General features: G+C 41.9%; 1 protein-coding gene across 1 annotated transcript; it reads right to left on the bottom strand.

The window, feature by feature from the left end:
- Nucleotides 1-9,079: 9,079 nt before the first annotated feature.
- Nucleotides 9,080-11,411, bottom strand: LOC147623124 (uncharacterized). The gene is made up of 4 exons (XM_086821188.1): nucleotides 10,491-11,411; nucleotides 10,173-10,370; nucleotides 9,856-10,026; nucleotides 9,080-9,624 (listed from the first exon to the last, which is right to left on the bottom strand). The coding sequence occupies exons 1-4, from the start codon at nucleotides 11,265-11,267 to the stop codon at nucleotides 9,541-9,543; spliced, it is 1,230 nt and encodes a 409-aa protein (XP_086677314.1). The 5' UTR covers nucleotides 11,268-11,411; the 3' UTR covers nucleotides 9,080-9,540.
- Nucleotides 11,412-16,988: the final 5,577 nt, after the last annotated feature.

Raw genomic sequence — 16,988 nt, 5'->3', positions numbered from 1 at the left:
CTCTGTATGACAATCTGTCCTGTGGCATCTCTCTGAATCTGTCTAGTAGGCATATAGTCTGGAATATGGCCTCTACCATCATAGGAGGCGCAGCAAACTCTGCTCGGATAATGTCATGAGGTACTGACAGTTTGCTGCGTATCATGCGTGCCATCATGAGGGCCTGTGGTCTCTCTATCTATGTCCACCAATGGATAGCAAGGCCTGGCGCCCATACTGCTGCTCCATACATCAGCGCTAGTGTGACTAATGTGTCAAATAGCCACCCCTTCGTCCAGGGGTCCTGAAAATGCGCCTGGTGGCACTGTCTCTCTAGCATAGCCAATGCTGCATATCCCCGTGTCAATCTAGCTCTGGCTGTGCTGAAACCATGGTGAAGCGTGTGGCTGCTGTGCAGAGAAGGTAACCCCTAGGTACACGTATGATGTCACCACCTCCACCTGGCGTCCTGCGAGAGTGAATGTCAGCTGACTCCTGCCCTGTCTCGATGTATGAAAGACCATAACCTTGGTTTTTCCAAGGTTCACAGTAAGACCCCTCTGTGTGCAGAAATCATCGAGTGCATGTAGATGCTATTGTAGACCTCCTGGAAACTCAGACACTAATACAATATCATCAGCATAAAGCATAATATGTACTGAGGTACCTGTTAAATCAACTCCTTCTCCGCCTCCCCGTGTAATGAAGTGTTGCTATATATATATAGGCAGTGATGTGTGTGAACACACTTAGGACCGTCGGGGCACTTTTTCCCTCTTTAGGAGGTTTTTTCCCCCGGCTTGTATATACGCCCATCCTTCTAGGGCTAACTCATCTTTTGTACATTGACACAATCTAATACACTTTGTGTTGTGTGCATTCTTGCTTCTTCTCCAAGCTTTGTGTGCTTTCCTGTAACCCTAATTCCAACAATTGGTATCAGAGCAAGCATCGGCTCCCAGGGCTACGCCGCCAGCACCCTCCGACTCACGTTCTTCGATTGAGGTGAGCTTTCACGAGCGCTTCCAGGTCCCTTCTCAGAAATCGCATCTGAGGTCGTTTCGGGCTCCGTTTTTTGCATTTCAAGTTCTGCACAGGTGTTTTCGTCATTTTCTGCAGAAATTTCGACAGTGCAGTTTTCTGCAAAACAGGCATACGTACTCTATTGTGAACCGTGCTACATAGCACGAGTTGTTTTCTGTTCAGTGTTTGCTTCATTACAGGTAGCTTTTGCATCAGTTTCAGTCAGTGGCCATGGCTGATAACAGCAATGATGTATTTCGCATGTTATCTGCTGATGACAAATTGGATGGAGACAGCAACTACCCACTTTGGGCATACATGATGCAGCATGTTTTGGTTGCAAAAGGAGTGTGGAACATTGTGCAGGGTATGGATGTACGTCCAGGTTCTGTGGATGTAGGATCTGGTGAGGATGTTGCAGGTTCTAGCAGCTCTACTGTTGCTGCTGTTTTACCCACTGCTGAACAAGCTCGTTGTTGGGATGGTAAAGATGCGCAGGCTCATGCCTTGATTGCACTTTCTGTCAAACGTAACATCACCCCACATATTCGTTCAGCTGAAACAGCAAAACAGGCTTGGGATATTCTAGCTGGTTTGTATGCAGGTCGTAACGAGGCAAAAATCGCTTACCTGCGTAAAGAGCTAGAATTGAAGATTATGCAAGAAGATGATGACATGAATGTTTTTCTTGCTGAGATTAAAGATCTCAAAGAACAGTTGATTTCTGCAGCAGGTGAGATTATTCCTGATCATTCTCTTGTGCAGACTGTTCTTGATGCTTTACCTGAGACATATCAGACTTTTGCTTCCACGTGGAGACTTCTTAATGAGGACAGACGTGATGCTGTCAAGTATGATACTTTAGTCAACAAGCTCTTGCAAGAAGCGCAGTCCAGGCAAAACAGGGCCAGGCAGCGTGCAGTTGATCAAGCATTTATTGCTGCCTAGCAGGCAGAGAAGAAGTGGTAAGGCAGCCCCTTCCACTGTTTCTTCTCCTATTAGTAGGTCTGCAACTTCTTCTCCTTCCACAGGTAGCAACAATAAGTCTGAGAAGGCTCTTGATAAAGGCAAGAAAAAGACCAGGTGCAACTATTGTAAGGCAAATGATCATGTCATTAAGAATTATCCTAAGCTAAAGGCTAAAGAGGCAAAGAAGAAAGAGTCAAATGCAGCCACAATAGCGGATGCTTCTACAAATGCAGATTCTGCAAATGTTACAGGATACAAAATGGGCGTTTAGCGTGTATTGCTAGTATGACCCATCTGTACATGATGCATGTTTGGCAGTTTCTGTTGACTCTAATGTATGGTATTTTGACAGTGGTGCTACAAAACACATTACCTCGCATCGTGATATGTTTACTTGTCTTGAGGCTGTCTCTAATGGGAATACTGTCACATGTGCCAATAATGCTTCTTACCCAGTGAAGGGCATTAGTAAAATTATGCTTGCTGCTGCAAATGGCAGCGCTTTCACACTTTCAGATGCTTTGTATGTGCCAGGGATAAAGAAGAATCTATTGTCTGTCTCTGCGCTTGCTAGACTTGGATTTGTAGTCAAATTTGTGGATGACAGATGTACTGTTCATGATTTGACTTCTGGTGATATGATTATTGCATCTGGCACCTTGTTTCGTGGGCTATATAGGCTCAATTCTTATGACAAGTGTGTGGAAGATTCAGCAAATGCAGTTTCTGATGAAAAGGCAGTTTCTGATGCAAAACTATGGCATGCTCGTTTTGGTCATCTGAACTTTGCTAGTTTGCTGCGTTTGCTGAAATTTGATATGGTTGCTTCATTGCCCCCTCTTGAGGCACCATTGAAACATGTTTGTGAAGGCTGTATTTTGGGCAAAATGCAGCGTTCTGCGTTTCCAAAGGATGGTTCTGTGCGGGCCACTCGCAAATTGCAACTTGTACATAGTGATGTATGTGGGCCTATGCAAACTCCGTCATTTGGTAAATACTTGTACTTCGTGACTTTCATTGATGATTACTCGAGGCATGCATGGGTATATCCACTGAAGGCAAAGTCCGAAGTGTTTTTGTGCTTCAAACAGTTTTTTCTTATGGTTGAAAATGTATCCAATTGTACTGTGGGCACCCTCCATTCTGATCGAGGGGGGGAGTACTTGTCTAAAGAGTTTGATGCATTTCTGGCTAGTCGTGGGATAAAACACCAATGTACAGTGCTGTATACCCCTCAGCAAAATGGTGTTGCTGAGAGGAAAAACAGGTCACTCATGGAGATGGCACGATGTATGGTCAAGAGCCAAGCTTTGCCACATGCGTTTTGGCTTGAGGTTGTCATGTGTGCTGCATATGTACTCAACAGGTGTCCCACTAAGGCCTTGTAGTCTATTACTCCATACGAAGCTTGGCATGGCAGGAAGCCTTCTATTGGTCACTTACGTGTCTTTGGTTGCTTGGCCTATGCTTTAGTGCCTGTGCAACAACGCAAAAAATTGGATGATGAGGCTGTCAAATGCATTTTTGTTGGTTACAGTGCTGAGAGCAAGGGTTACAGATTGTATCATCCGCTGTCAAAGCGTATCTTGATTAGTCGAGATATTATTTTTGTGGAAGATGCTGTGCAGCCTTTGTTATCATGTACCAAAGAGACAGGTGTGAGCTCACGGGATGTATTTGATACATTGTTGCCTCTGTTTACAGGTGGGAATTCAAATGTAAGTCCTAATGAGACAAATATTCAGCCTATGCAAATTTCAAACGACATCATAGATCAGCCTATTTCTGATGCAGATTTACAGGATGTAATTTCTGAGGATAGGGCTGAAAATGAGCAGGCTAGAGGTATGCCTAAATGGCTGGTGCAAACCTTGCGTGATAGTAAAATTGATGCACCTATATCTAGTCATACTCGTTCAGGTTTTCAGCATGCCTCTTATGCATCAGATTGTTATGCTTTGGCTGTGTCTAGTATGTGTGAAGAGGAAGAACCTCTTTCATTTAATGAGACACAAAAATCAAAAAATTGGTTGGCTGCAATGCAAAGTGAATATGATGCTATAATCAAGAATGGTACATGGTCTTTGTGTGATTTGCCTATTAGTAAAAAGGCCATTGGATGTAAGTGGGTTTTTAAGTTGAAACGAAAGCCAGATGGCAGTGTTGATCGCTATAAGGCTAGACTTGTTTTTGCAAAGGGTTATGCTCAAGAAAAGGGCATTGATTTTGATGAGACCTTTGCTCCTACTTGTCGTATGACTACCATTCGTAGCATTTGTGCATTGGCAGCTCATAATGGTTGGAATGTACATCAGCTGGACATAAAGACTGCGTTCTTGAATGGAGATTTGCATGAGGAGGTGTATGTATCGCAGCCTCGTGGTTTTGTTCAAAGAGGACAGGAAAACAAAGTGTGCAGGTTGAAAAAGGCTTTATATGGTTTAAAGCAAGCTCCACGAGCTTGGTATGAAAAGATACATGCATATTTGACTGCACATGGGTTTCAGAATAGTCCAACAGAAAGCACTTTGTATGTTAAACGTGTGGATGATGTACATTTAATCATTGCTCTCTATGTCGATGACATGCTGCTCACAGGACCAAATGAGAGTCATATTGCTGATTTTAAGGCTGATTTGAATGCCTCTTTTGAGATGTCAGATTTGGGACATTTGCATCATTATTTTGGGATACAATTTAAGCAGTGTGATGGAGGTATTGCTTTGTGTCAGACAAAGTATATTGAGACATTGTTGCGGAGATTTGGCCTTGAAGATTGCAAGCCTATTGCTACTCCAATGGAGACAGGTTTGAAGTTGAGTCTTCATGATGCTGGAGATCACTTTGATGTCACACTCTATCAGACAGCTGTTGGTTGCCTCATTTATGTATGCATTACGAGGCCGGACATTCAGTTTGCAGTCTCACAGGTGAGCAGGTTTATGCATAGCCTAGGGTCTCAGCATTGGAAGGCAGTTAAACGCATCTTTCGCTACTTGAGTGGCACCATACATCTTGGGTTGTTTTATCCCAAGGGGGGATCGTTGCCGCCAGATTTACATGCTTTTTCGGACTCAGATTGGGCTGGTTGCTATGACACAAGAGTGTCCACAAGTGGTTTTTGTTTCATGCTCGGTAGCTCATGCATATCTTGGTTGAGCAAGAAGCAACCTACTGTGGCCACTTCTAGTTGTGAAACTGAGTACAGGGCAGCTTTCACAGCTACGGTTGAGTGTGTGTGGCTCAGACGGCTTATGGCTGACTTGGGTGTTGGACAGGAGTCTGCCACCTCTATCTTCACTGACAGTCAGAGCGCACTGGCAGTTGCGAGAAACCCAGTTTTTCATGCTCGCACAAAGCACATTGAGGTGCATTATCACTATGTCAGGGAGAGACTCTCAGCAGGAGAGATCAGCTTGGCCTATGTGCCAACACAGGACAACCTCGCCGATCTTTTCACAAAGGCGCTTCCTCGTGAGAAGTTTGAAGCTTTCCGCAAAGCTTTGGGCTTGCTCCCCTTTGTGGACTGATCTACTTCGGGCATGGCACTCCCCTATACATGAGTGCCAGCCTCTCGTTCACACCATCACTCCCAGGGGGGATTTGTTGCTATATATATATAGGCAGTGATGTGTGTGAACACACTTAGGACCGCCGGGGCACTTTTTCCCTCTTTAGGAGGTTTTTTCCCCCGGCTTGTATATATGCCCATCCTTCTAGGGCTAACTCATCTTTTGTACATTGACACAATCTAATACACTTTGTGTTGTGTGCATTCTTGCTTCTTCTTCTCCAAGCTTTGTGTGCTTTCCTGCAACCCTAATTCCAACATGAAGTCAGCCACCACCTCATCAATGTATAACCCAAACAGCGTGGGGGGAAAGTGGGCATCCTTGCTTCACGCCAATGGTGCTAGCAATAGTCTCCGGACATACCTCCTGGGCATCTAACTCGCCCAAAAACCTGCTCATATAATGCATAGATGCCCCATGTCATATCTGCTGGTATGCCAAGAGACTGCACGCGCGCGCTGAAAGAGCCTCTCGTGGTACTGTGTCAAATGCCTTGTGGAAATCCACAAAGCAGCAATAGAGCTTTCTCTTCCTCACTCTGGCCTGATCAATCATACATCTCAAAGTGAATACATGGTCAATGGTAGAGAAAGCTCTCCTGAAGCCTACCTACCCTGATGAGCATAAACCTGCTCGCTCAGCATATAATCTAAGCTACACTGCACCATACAGTTTGGCCAACACGTGGCCAACCATAACCGTCCTGTAGTTGCTCGGATCGAGCATATCCCCTGTTTTGTGAATCGGCACAATGGTGTGCATCGTCCACTCCGTATGCAAACCCTCTGCTAGTGCCCTGTTAAACAAGTGTGCAAGAAAAGAAGCCAAAGAATCTACTGCATATATGAGATGCTCACCCTGTAGGCCCATATGGTCGGCGGCCCGTCCATGTTGTAGGCGACGGATAGCTTCCTTTACCATCGAAAAGCTAGCTGTGGGGTGGTAGGTCGAGGCTCATGTGGCCGAGGTATAGGTGGCTACTGTGGGGCGTGTGGTATAGGCCCTCTGCATATGTGTGCCATGTATGTGGGTCTGCAATGGGTGTCGGTGTCCGGGGCTTTCTGAAGTGCCGCCATGAGATAGGGCTATCTCTACTCATGAAGAAATGGAAGATCTCTAGCTCCTGTATCTTTGCGAGGGCCCGCCTTTTGCGGCGAGTAAGTCTCCTCATCTCTCTCCTCGACTCCTGCTCTGTGATGGCTCCCAAGGCTCTTGTATGCAGAGCCGTGAGTATAGGGCTCGAGAGAGAGTTGAGAGGAGATGCTTGCTTGCTTGCTCTTAGTATATATGTGCCTCTTTATAGTTTGTGAGAGAGTGTAGAGAGTGAGAGAGGTGTGTCCCTACTATAAGGAGGTGTAGCAAACCTCTAGTTGATAGCAAGAGGGAGGCCTGAAAGATTGGAGCTAGCTACCACTAGTGAAGCTCGGAGGTTATGGAGATCATGGACTTAGAAGCAACGTAAGTATCCCCACGACGGTTGTCTATTTTCATTCCTCCTTGAATGAGAGAGAGTTCTTGAAAGGGGTAGAAATGGGCCATAACAGTAACCATATACTTAACTTGCAACATTCACACAATTCATAAAGCCACCGTATATACATACACCATCATGCACTTTAAGTTGCATCTAGAATATATCAAGAGATATCACAAATCCCTTGTTGCTATAACTAAATTCAAGACCAGATTTTCAATCTTAATTCAATTCCAATTCACAAATATTTCTCCTTCTAAAACCACATTTGAAACTGCTTAAAACATATTAATCTTATTGGCTTTACATTTACACCTAGCATCCTTCCCAATATGCTTAACAAGAGTGAAAATAAAAATTCCATACATGAACAAGCCTTAATTTCAAAGAGTGCACCATTATTGCCTTTTTAAAAGTACATGTATGCATAATAAATAGCTTTGTGCACAAGGCCCATGAATCAAGGTCATTGAAACCCCAATATTTAAGCTTCTCTAATTTTAAAACCTGAGCTGGATACATGCATACATAGATCTTGCCACACCATCACCCCCTTTCCTCTAGTTCATTGGCCGAATTTTGGCCCTTCAATTATAAACTCCAACTATGAAGTGACCTTCCATCAACACTTCATAACGATGGTAAAAGTGATCACAAGATAACCACCAAAACCCTATTGCACATGCATGCATCAAAAGATTCCAAGTTATAACTATTAAAACTAACCCCTTGTTTATGTATAAACCCTTGAGAATTTATAGCTTCAATAATACCCAAGGCTCTCAATTACATGAGTGAGTCGCTCCTCATCATGGCCCAATGGAGCACATAACCGATATAGCATATTTATTAATAAGTCAAACTTGAAGATAGATACGAAGTATAAGTTTCCATTGGAGCACAAATAGAATATGAAGTATTTATTAAACAAACCTACAAAGTTGAGGACTAGGTTTGAGTATAATTGTACATCCCGTATACTTGAAGACACAAGGACCCCAAATTCTATAGATACGAGGATAGGCATAGACCTAAACTTACCAACAAAATAAGAGGCCTAGGTTTGAATATAACTAGGCACATCCCTTATACTTGAAGAGACAAGGACCCCAAACCCTATAGATGCAAGGATGGGCATAGACTTTAACTCCAAGAAAAAAAGAGGGTGCCCCTTTAAGTGAAATTGAATCTATGGTAATTTATATGATAATATCAATACTTTCATATAAACTTTACGAAGCCTTCGCATCTTAAGTCACGTTCGCTTTGAAAATTTTGAAAATGGTGCCTGTAATGCCTTAGTTAAAATAAGTTCACACCCATCATGAAGACCATATTGCATATGATGTATATGAAAAAAATAGATGTAGCTGTGAGTTGTTTTGGTATATTGGGAGATTTTTGGTATATTGGGAGATCGGGAATGTGCGCTCACATCATTCATTATCATAGAGAACTTTAAGGAAAAAATTGGTGACTCTGACCTAAATAGGCCTCTTAAAACATTTAGTACATCCTTCGCTCCTTAAATGCCTTTCGTGAAGGCAGCTTTAGTTCATTCCTATATATAAAATCTAAAAATAGATTTAAGTCCCTACCTTTTCTAAAGGAGCTATTCTTACCTTAAAAGCATTCCTACTCTCATCAATTTTCAGCTTCATCAAAAAAGAGGACATGCATGTATGTTGTTCCTAAAAATAAATTTCCCTTGCACCTTACACCTGGGGAAGTACTGTATAGTGAGTGTATAAGTAAGAGGAGGAATTGTGTACATAATATACACATCATACTTACGTACATATGTACATATGCATATCTACACATCACATACATTCATTATTGTGAAGATCATGCATGTACATACTTGTGTACATGTATGTACATATATGCATATCTACACATCACATGCATTCATTATTGTGAAGATCATGTCATCATGGCAGTTAATATTGGTTGCCAGACTTAAGACCAACAGCTTTTGGAAACACGTACCATTCAAAGATGGTGGAGAACTGCTCAATTTAAAACACCTTTTAAGAGTAAAGCCACCCATGCAAAGACATGCAAGAATTTGAAAACTTCTAGGATGGAGAAAGTTCACATACTTCATAAGTTACAACATTACCATGGGAATACTAACTAATCAAGAGGTTAAGACCCTTCATTTTGAAGATTAATGACATCTCTAAGATGGCCCATCACTAATCAAGAACGTTAACACACTTCATTTTAAAGATTTCAGTGCTAATAATGACAAATCTAAGATAGCCCATCATTACTAATCAAGAGGTTAAAACCTTGCATTTTGAAGATTTTAGTCCTACTAATGGCATATCTAAGATAGCCATCACTACTCTTCTGAACACCAAGTTTCCCATCCTTATTTGTCACCTCAGCTTGCTTTACCTCTCCCTAGATCAACATACAAGTAGATCATCCAACACTATATGGTGTTGAATTGAGGCTTTACAACCTTTTCTTTCACAAAACCATCAGCTCTGACTCAAGCCAGAAGGGTGAGCATCAAAAGTGCAAACCAAACATGGGAACAATCTCTAACATCATCTCTTTGAGCTCCTCTGGCTTCAGCACTTCTTCATTATTCACCTGCAAGTATAGAGACACAGGCTCGTACATGTCAGCATCCATTTGTTCACATCCACACATATGTGTGGATTACATTACATATGTATGCATGCATGGATGAGGATGAGGATGAGGATGAGGATGTGGATGTGGATGTGGATGAGGATGAGGCATATGCATGCATGTATCACACTCTTTGATCACAAGCACAATATAAAGCTAGTCACACTATTAACAGCTCCCGGTCCGTACCTTCACCACAATCGTATTGAGAATGTGATCATTGACTGCAGTGAGATTTGCATTGACAATCTCAAATTTCAGGGCTTCAAGTGCCCTTGTCAGCTGCACTAGGACCCCGGGGCCCTTCTTGCAATGTATTCGGAGGTGATAAGTATTCTCCTCCATGTTGGAAACCTCCAACTGCAAAGAAGCCAAACAACATCAAAAGCCCCATGAGTCTCATTCAGCTCATATGGGTTTAGTTTGTTACGCAAATTCTACCGCAAAAAAACTTCGTTCAGTGGATAACATACACCAACATTAGTAAGATAAGCATGCTCTTTTACCTCTAAAATCTTGTGCTCTGGCAAATTCTGGCAAGGAAGCTTGGCATCCACACCCTCGTTTGTGCAATTAGACAATCCATCTTGGACAGTGTCCCTGCCAGTCTGTAGGGTGAGGATATCATTTTGCATATCTTTCACTTGCTTTTGAAGATCCTGGACATAGCTTATTGCATCACTCACTATCGAGGCTTTGTCCATCTACAAAAACATCATCAAAATATATTGTGTAAAGCATTAACACAAACAGTCAACTTTATGTGAGGAAGTGTAAAGCATTCATGGTGCTATGAGCTCAAATGTGGGGATAAAACCTAATACCTTGCTTATTTTAGGTACAATTGCCCTCAAAGAGTAGAGTCTCTCATTGAGCTTCTTTCTTCTCCTCCTCTCTGACACAAGGTTCTTGGACATGGGGCCCTTCCCATTGGGGCTGAGCTTCTCACCCTCCTCATCTTCCATGGCATCACTGTAATCAGAGGATTCCAACTGCTTCATTAGGTCATTTGTAGATTTGGGTCTCTTAAACCCGCCCAATTTCTGCGATTTCATGCTGGCTGTTGATGACCCTTTTGTCTCGTTAGGAGAAGAAGTGGCCATTGGGGTCACTGTAGTATGGTCCTCTTTGCTTCTTTCTCCGTACCAGCTCAGTCTAGCCTGGCTTCCAACTTGGACCTTATCTGAGATGGCCTTATGGGTCTCTTGATGATGATGACCATGGGTCTCTTGTTGACGATGATCAGCACTGGAATTTTGGGTTAAGGAGAGGACTTCATGGGGTTTCCAAGATGGGAAGCTTTCCTCCGAGGACAAGTTCCAATCGTCACAGGTAATCTCCATGGCCGGAGAGGAGGTGCCCAGGAGGAACATATCTTGGGGTAGAGAGTTCAACATGGTCGGGCTGTCAAGAAGGTCCAGATCTTCAGCTGTAATGGTGGTAGAGGGGGTGGAGTATGCGCTATGGTGAGCATGGCCATGGACATACAATGCATCACCACCAGTGCTTGGAGCTCCACCCAGCAAGGGGCGCAAAGCCCTCATTGACTCCAGAAGCTTATCACACTGAGCAGAGCTCTGCAATGCATGAATGCTGGCCATCTCCACACAAATGCAGAAATTGTGGGAGAGAACTAGAACCCACTTGGACACAGCATGATTGCAGGGTGGTGGGCGGCTGAGTTACGAAGAGCTGAAAGAAATCATGGGCAAGATAGCGGAGGGAGAGAAAATGGCGAAGGCAGAGGGAGAGGGAGAGGGAGAGGGAGAGGCTGAACGTGAGAGTATAAAAACCCGATGGGCGGGGCGAGATAGCGGCGCCGCCAGATTTGGCAGTGTCCGCGCTAAATTTGGCACGGCGCGGTGGCAAGTCTGGCGTACTTCATTTGGCCCGCCGGGACTCCGCCCCAACATTTTCTGGTGGTGGGCCCCGCCAGGCTGGCACCTTTACACATTTTACAATTATTGCTAGCATAGCTGTGACGCTCGCCCGGACATTAACTTCCGATTTCAGGCCACTTAATATGAAAGACCCAAATGGGCTCCTCCCATTATTTTTGACAACGACTCAAAATGATGCATTGCCCTTTCTCAAGAACCCCATTACCTTTCTCGTTTCACATTGCACAACCGGTCATGACCCTTCCCCCAACACGCACTTCATAAGTGGGGAGCCGGAGAGCCGCAAACGTATTTTCCAAGAGGAGAATGCCCGAGCAACTCACAATGGGGCAGCCAACACAAAGAGCCTCAATTCAACCTTTGGTGTCGACAACCGTGACACTCATCTTTCACTATCACAATACCATCATTACTCCCATCATAACCCATGGGAGACTTGGCAGAACTCGTGTGTATACGATTTCTATCGACGACTCCATACATATCCTATTGGATGGAAAAACAGGGAGCCAAAGGAGCTCCAAGAGCCACCACTCATTTTCCAAGAGGAGAATGCATGACCAACGCACAATGAGCATCCGGCACAGCCTCAATTCAACCTTTGCCGACCGACAACCATGACACTTATCTTTCAAATTGCAATGCCATAACTCTTGTCATCCATGCCCATAACCCATTAGGTATCTTGTAAAGCTTAATTCTTCCTCCACTTGTATGATCTTCGTTGACAACTCCATTACATATATAATCTCTTTTAGAGCAGGTAGAATCATCAAGCTATCATAATTCTCCCATTACCCTTGCAAGGCATTACATCTCTATATTATCTTCAGGAAGAGTTTCACAAAGCTGCCACGTGGCAAGAATTTGGAGGTTCGGGAAGGAAAGGAGGAGGTTTGGGTAGAATTTGATTTTGGAAGCCTCAGAAGATGTGCGAAGCATGGGTTCCCAACTAGTAAAGTATAAAGGCAAATAAAATCTTTCTTGGTAAGGGAAAGAATTCACTATAGTCATGATAACACTTTCTGTATTGCTATAAACATTTGGAATCTTATGGTAGAAGATACTCAAGGGGTGAGGGCTTGTGGAAAAGTGGCCAACCTTGAAAGGAAGGAGTTAGGGATCTAGGGAAAAAAGACATCTCTATGGTGCAAAGGATCATTAAAGATGGAAATCTTGGAGATCTCCTAGCAAAGTTAGAATAACAGCGCCTAGGGAACTATTCAACTAGAGAAGTAGGAGTGTTAAATCGAATAAATAGAGTTTTGGCTTTCACCATATCTGATGTGCACACTCAAATTAGAAGCTCCCTAAGTATGATCTTGCATCTTCTCATCTGCTCTTTCTGTACTCCATCAACAAAAATAGTGGAGCTCTGACTACCTAAATTAGTTGCTATTTGATGGATCCAAAGATGCCCTCAAATTGGCATACAAGACATGTACAAATGCTATTTAGAAGGCCACCTCTATGGACAAATAAATTCTACTACTATGGAGAGTTTTACATCACAAGCCTCCTATAAGGGAATACCAAGTGGATGTACATGAGTCCACTATGCCCTCTATGAGTCCACTCTGCCCTCTATGAGTCCACAAGCCTCCTATAAGGGAATACTAAGTGTATGTACGTGAGTCCACTCTGCCCTCTATGAGGCCACTTCTATGGACTAATTGATATCTACTACTATGGAGAGTTTTACAGCACAAGCCTCCTACAAGTGAGGAATAGCTTAAAAAGTGGATGTGTATGAGTCCACTCTGCTCTCTATGCAAAACCTCCTCAAAAAGCATCTTACACCTTTTTTGGAAATGCTAGTTGGTAGTCCTATTTGGAAGGAAAGGTTGACTCAAGCAAATTGGCACTCAAGATTAGAAACTGGCTTTGTTGGATGATATAAAAAAGGTAATTAGTGGAGGTCTGGTACTTTAATCACGGTAATTGTAATGTAATTAATTGAGAAGCTCATATCAACAATGTAGTTTTTGCAAAACATTTGAGCATTTTTGTCAAAAGCTATTACATGTACATAATGTCCAAAAGAAAATTGAATAGATCCCAAGGTGAACAATTTCTTAGCTATGATTACTAGAAACCTTCTAGTCAACTCAGGGGAAAAAAAGGATAATTGACGCCTGCTGTGATGTAAATATTTCACTTTACTTTAATGAATAAATTATAGTTCCCTCCCAGATAGAACAATGCAAGTGAGCTCTATATACAATAGGCAAAGATACTAGTGACCCAATCATCCAAACTCTCAATTTATGAATGATTAATAAAAGACCTTTGTGGATTAAGGTTACCCATGTCCAAGCATCTAATGATGTTTTTTAAAAAAATTCAAATGTCTTGTCATAATGTTGCTCTATATTTTAATGTTTTTCTCTTGAAACATGATAGCATTGTTTAAAATAGATCCACATTATTTAGATATACTTCCATTTGCATTATTTATTTATACTTTACATCATTATGTGTATGAAAATCCATATTGTCATAAATTCAAGTGAAAAGTAGGTACCATGGCTTTGTTTTCATTCTATTATATGACAAAGTTTGTTGCTGCTTAGAGTTCCACGTCATTATTGATTCTACTTTGCCTTTAAGTGCATACATGAGATCTACATTAAACAATAAGAGCACACATTAGCGAGTTACAAAGCACTTTGCCTTTAAGTGCACACATGAGATCTATATGAGTTAGAAAGTAGTTTGCCTTTAAGTGCATACATGAGATCTACATTAAACAATAAGACCACACATTAGTGAATTAGAAAGCACTTTGCTTTGTCCATATGGTTGCCAATAATACCATAATTTTGAAATTCTCAAATTGTTGGGTGAACCAATCCGCCACCATTGGGTTTTATCTTAATTTGAGAAGTGTGCACTTTCTTTCAATCCGTGACATGAAAATTCCCGGTTCTTATTCTTATTGCACGCTGGTGAAAAACTATATGACCTTTGAGTTTTAAAAAATTGCGTTTTTTTTTCTCACACAAACTTTTAGATAGGCAACGAAGGCCAGAGTTCTAAATTGTCTTATTCATATCGAACCACACGTGTCTTATTCATGTTAAACGATTCTTATATTATGAAAAGCTCATTAAATATTGAATTTTAAGAAAAACACCTCCACTCATTGATGACAGAACCACAAGGGACACATGCGGGAATTGCATTCAATGCCTTCCAATGCTGCTTTGGTGTTTTCGTTTCAGCCCCACATTGAAGTTGTTCTCTCTGGTGTTTTCTTTTCAACCCCGTTAAAGCTGTTTTATCAATACAGATCGGTGGAGACCCTACTCACTCTTTTGGTGGCGACCCTCCTCTTTTGAGGTCATCATGTAATGATTAATATAAGCATATGTTTTTTTATTTGCGACCCTCCTCTTTTGAGGTCATCGCGCAATTATAGAGAAGCATATATATATATATGGATATACCATGTAGTATATAACTTACTCTTACACGTATTTACCATGTAGCGCATAGCTTACTACACTTAGGGTAGTTTTTATTAAAATGCGATCCTACATAGTCTTTTGAGGTCATCATGCAATTATAGAGATATAAGGTAATGTGCCTAACCATTTAGTTTTTTATCAAAATGTGTGGACTTAGGCTATATTATATTCATATACCATGTAGCAGGTAATGTGCCCAACCATTTACCCTTAAAGGTAATGTGCCCAACCATTTAGTTTTTTTTTAAAGGGAAACAATAAATATATATACTATAAATTCATATATTATGTAGGCTTCCACTAACAACCAATGCAAGCTAAGCCTTATCAGGTTGTCTACCACAACTAGTAAGGTCCCACCTCACTCAGAACACCACCACTCACGCCAACACATGCATAATGGCCTTCCAAGGCTAGATGCTCAATGGATCAAACTCATTCTTTCAATTCCATGTCCTCAAATTTAACCATTGCACTACGAGTTGCACCTATAGGTAGGCATCAAATGCACTAGTCCTAAGCAAGAGTGTCCACTATGGTTGTAAAGTCCATGTGCATGTGAAGCTGTGTGGCACTCTACTTTTAGCTTCCCAATCACTATGCTGCTAAGGTTGGGCATTGGATGTTTCGGATTGGATATGTGTGAACCAAGCCTAAGAGATTACATGTAAATCAAGCTAAAGATAGGGAAAGTGTTGGTGGGCCACAGTTTGTTAGGAAATGTTTATGCATCTTGGAAGTCACAATGTGTTTTGCTATGGGTGGTTTGTGACTCGCCACTAATTTCTAAATCAAGCATCACAAATACACACCATCCTAGCTTGTATTTGTGGTTCTGACTTGCCACACTAATTTCTAAATCAAGCATCACAAATACACACCATCCTAGCTTGCATATAAACAATTAATGCTCCATTATTAAACGTGTTTCCCACAGTGAGGTGGATAACATGGCAAGCATGGAGTTACAATGTAGGAACATAGCCTAGTGCATGTGTCAAGGATCCTTAATTCATGTTTTTTGCACTAGCCATGTAGGCAATATGTTGACTAGTAGACTCCTTCGGCCACCACTACCAATGTGCGTAAGCCTTTATTGCCATGGCGATCTAATTTTCTACCAAATGAGAACTAACCATCAGTCTCCAACTCATCAAAATGAGAGGTCGTGAGCCACTACGTGAATAGCTTCTTATATGGGCATATTTTACTAGGGACCACATAAGCACCATGAGAAAATTCATTGTCTCATATGGTCACGTGAGAGCGATTGTGTGATAATAGGACTACAGTTATACATGTACATACCATTTCCATTGATGTGAACTTGGACTAAAATGTTATGGAAACCTATTCATAGCATGGGCACCATAGATATAAGTAAGCACATGAAAAAATGGAGTAAGTCACCGCATGGAGAATTCTTTACACAGATCTGGGATCCTACAATAGAAATGGCTTATAGGACAATATGTCTTCTCACTCATGTGAAATACATTGACAGACACAATAGGATAAACTCTCAGGCTGTCTTTATGGTTGCAGAAGGCTGCGAGGAACCCATGGGCCATATGTAAATCCATTCTTGAATGTACAGTAAAGAGCATGTTCACATCCATGATGCATTACTATTTGGTTGACTTTTTTAATTCTCGCATAGATTTCAAAACTACATTTCTGTAGTTAATGCACCTCTCTAGCCTTGGGAATAATATGCGAGGCTTTAGATTTTCAAAACTACATTTCTGTAGTTAATGCACCTCTCTAGCCTTGGGAATAATATGCGAAGCTTTAGAACAAAAGTAGTGTTCGAGAAAAGTTACGTTCGATTAACCGGTTTAACCTAGAGCCAATTCATTTTGTCCAAAAAGCCTTTTCCACCCAAGGTGAGAAGGAAGAGCTCGCTTGTTGAAAAAGCCTCCTAAAAGAATTAAAGTAGGTTTAAAAAACG

This window comes from Cibotium barometz, chromosome 27, assembly GCF_041138505.1.
Source record: "Cibotium barometz isolate CiBa-2024 chromosome 27, ASM4113850v1, whole genome shotgun sequence".
NCBI classification, from domain to species: Eukaryota; Viridiplantae; Streptophyta; class Polypodiopsida; order Cyatheales; family Cibotiaceae; genus Cibotium; species Cibotium barometz.
This window is presented reverse-complemented; position numbering and strand designations above follow the sequence as displayed.

What these genes read in the sequence shown, in the direction of transcription:
- LOC147623124 (XM_086821188.1), bottom strand. Translation starts at nt 11,267, where the DNA reads ATGGCCAGCATTCATGCATTGCAGAGCTCTGCTCAGTGTGATAAGCTT. An exon ending in TTGTACCTAAAATAAGCAAG is followed by an intron (nt 10,371 to 10,490) that starts GTATTAGGTTTT and finishes ATGTTTTTGTAG; the next exon opens with ATGGACAAAGCCTCGATAGT. An exon ending in CAGAGCACAAGATTTTAGAG is followed by an intron (nt 10,027 to 10,172) that starts GTAAAAGAGCAT and finishes GCTTCTTTGCAG; the next exon opens with TTGGAGGTTTCCAACATGGA.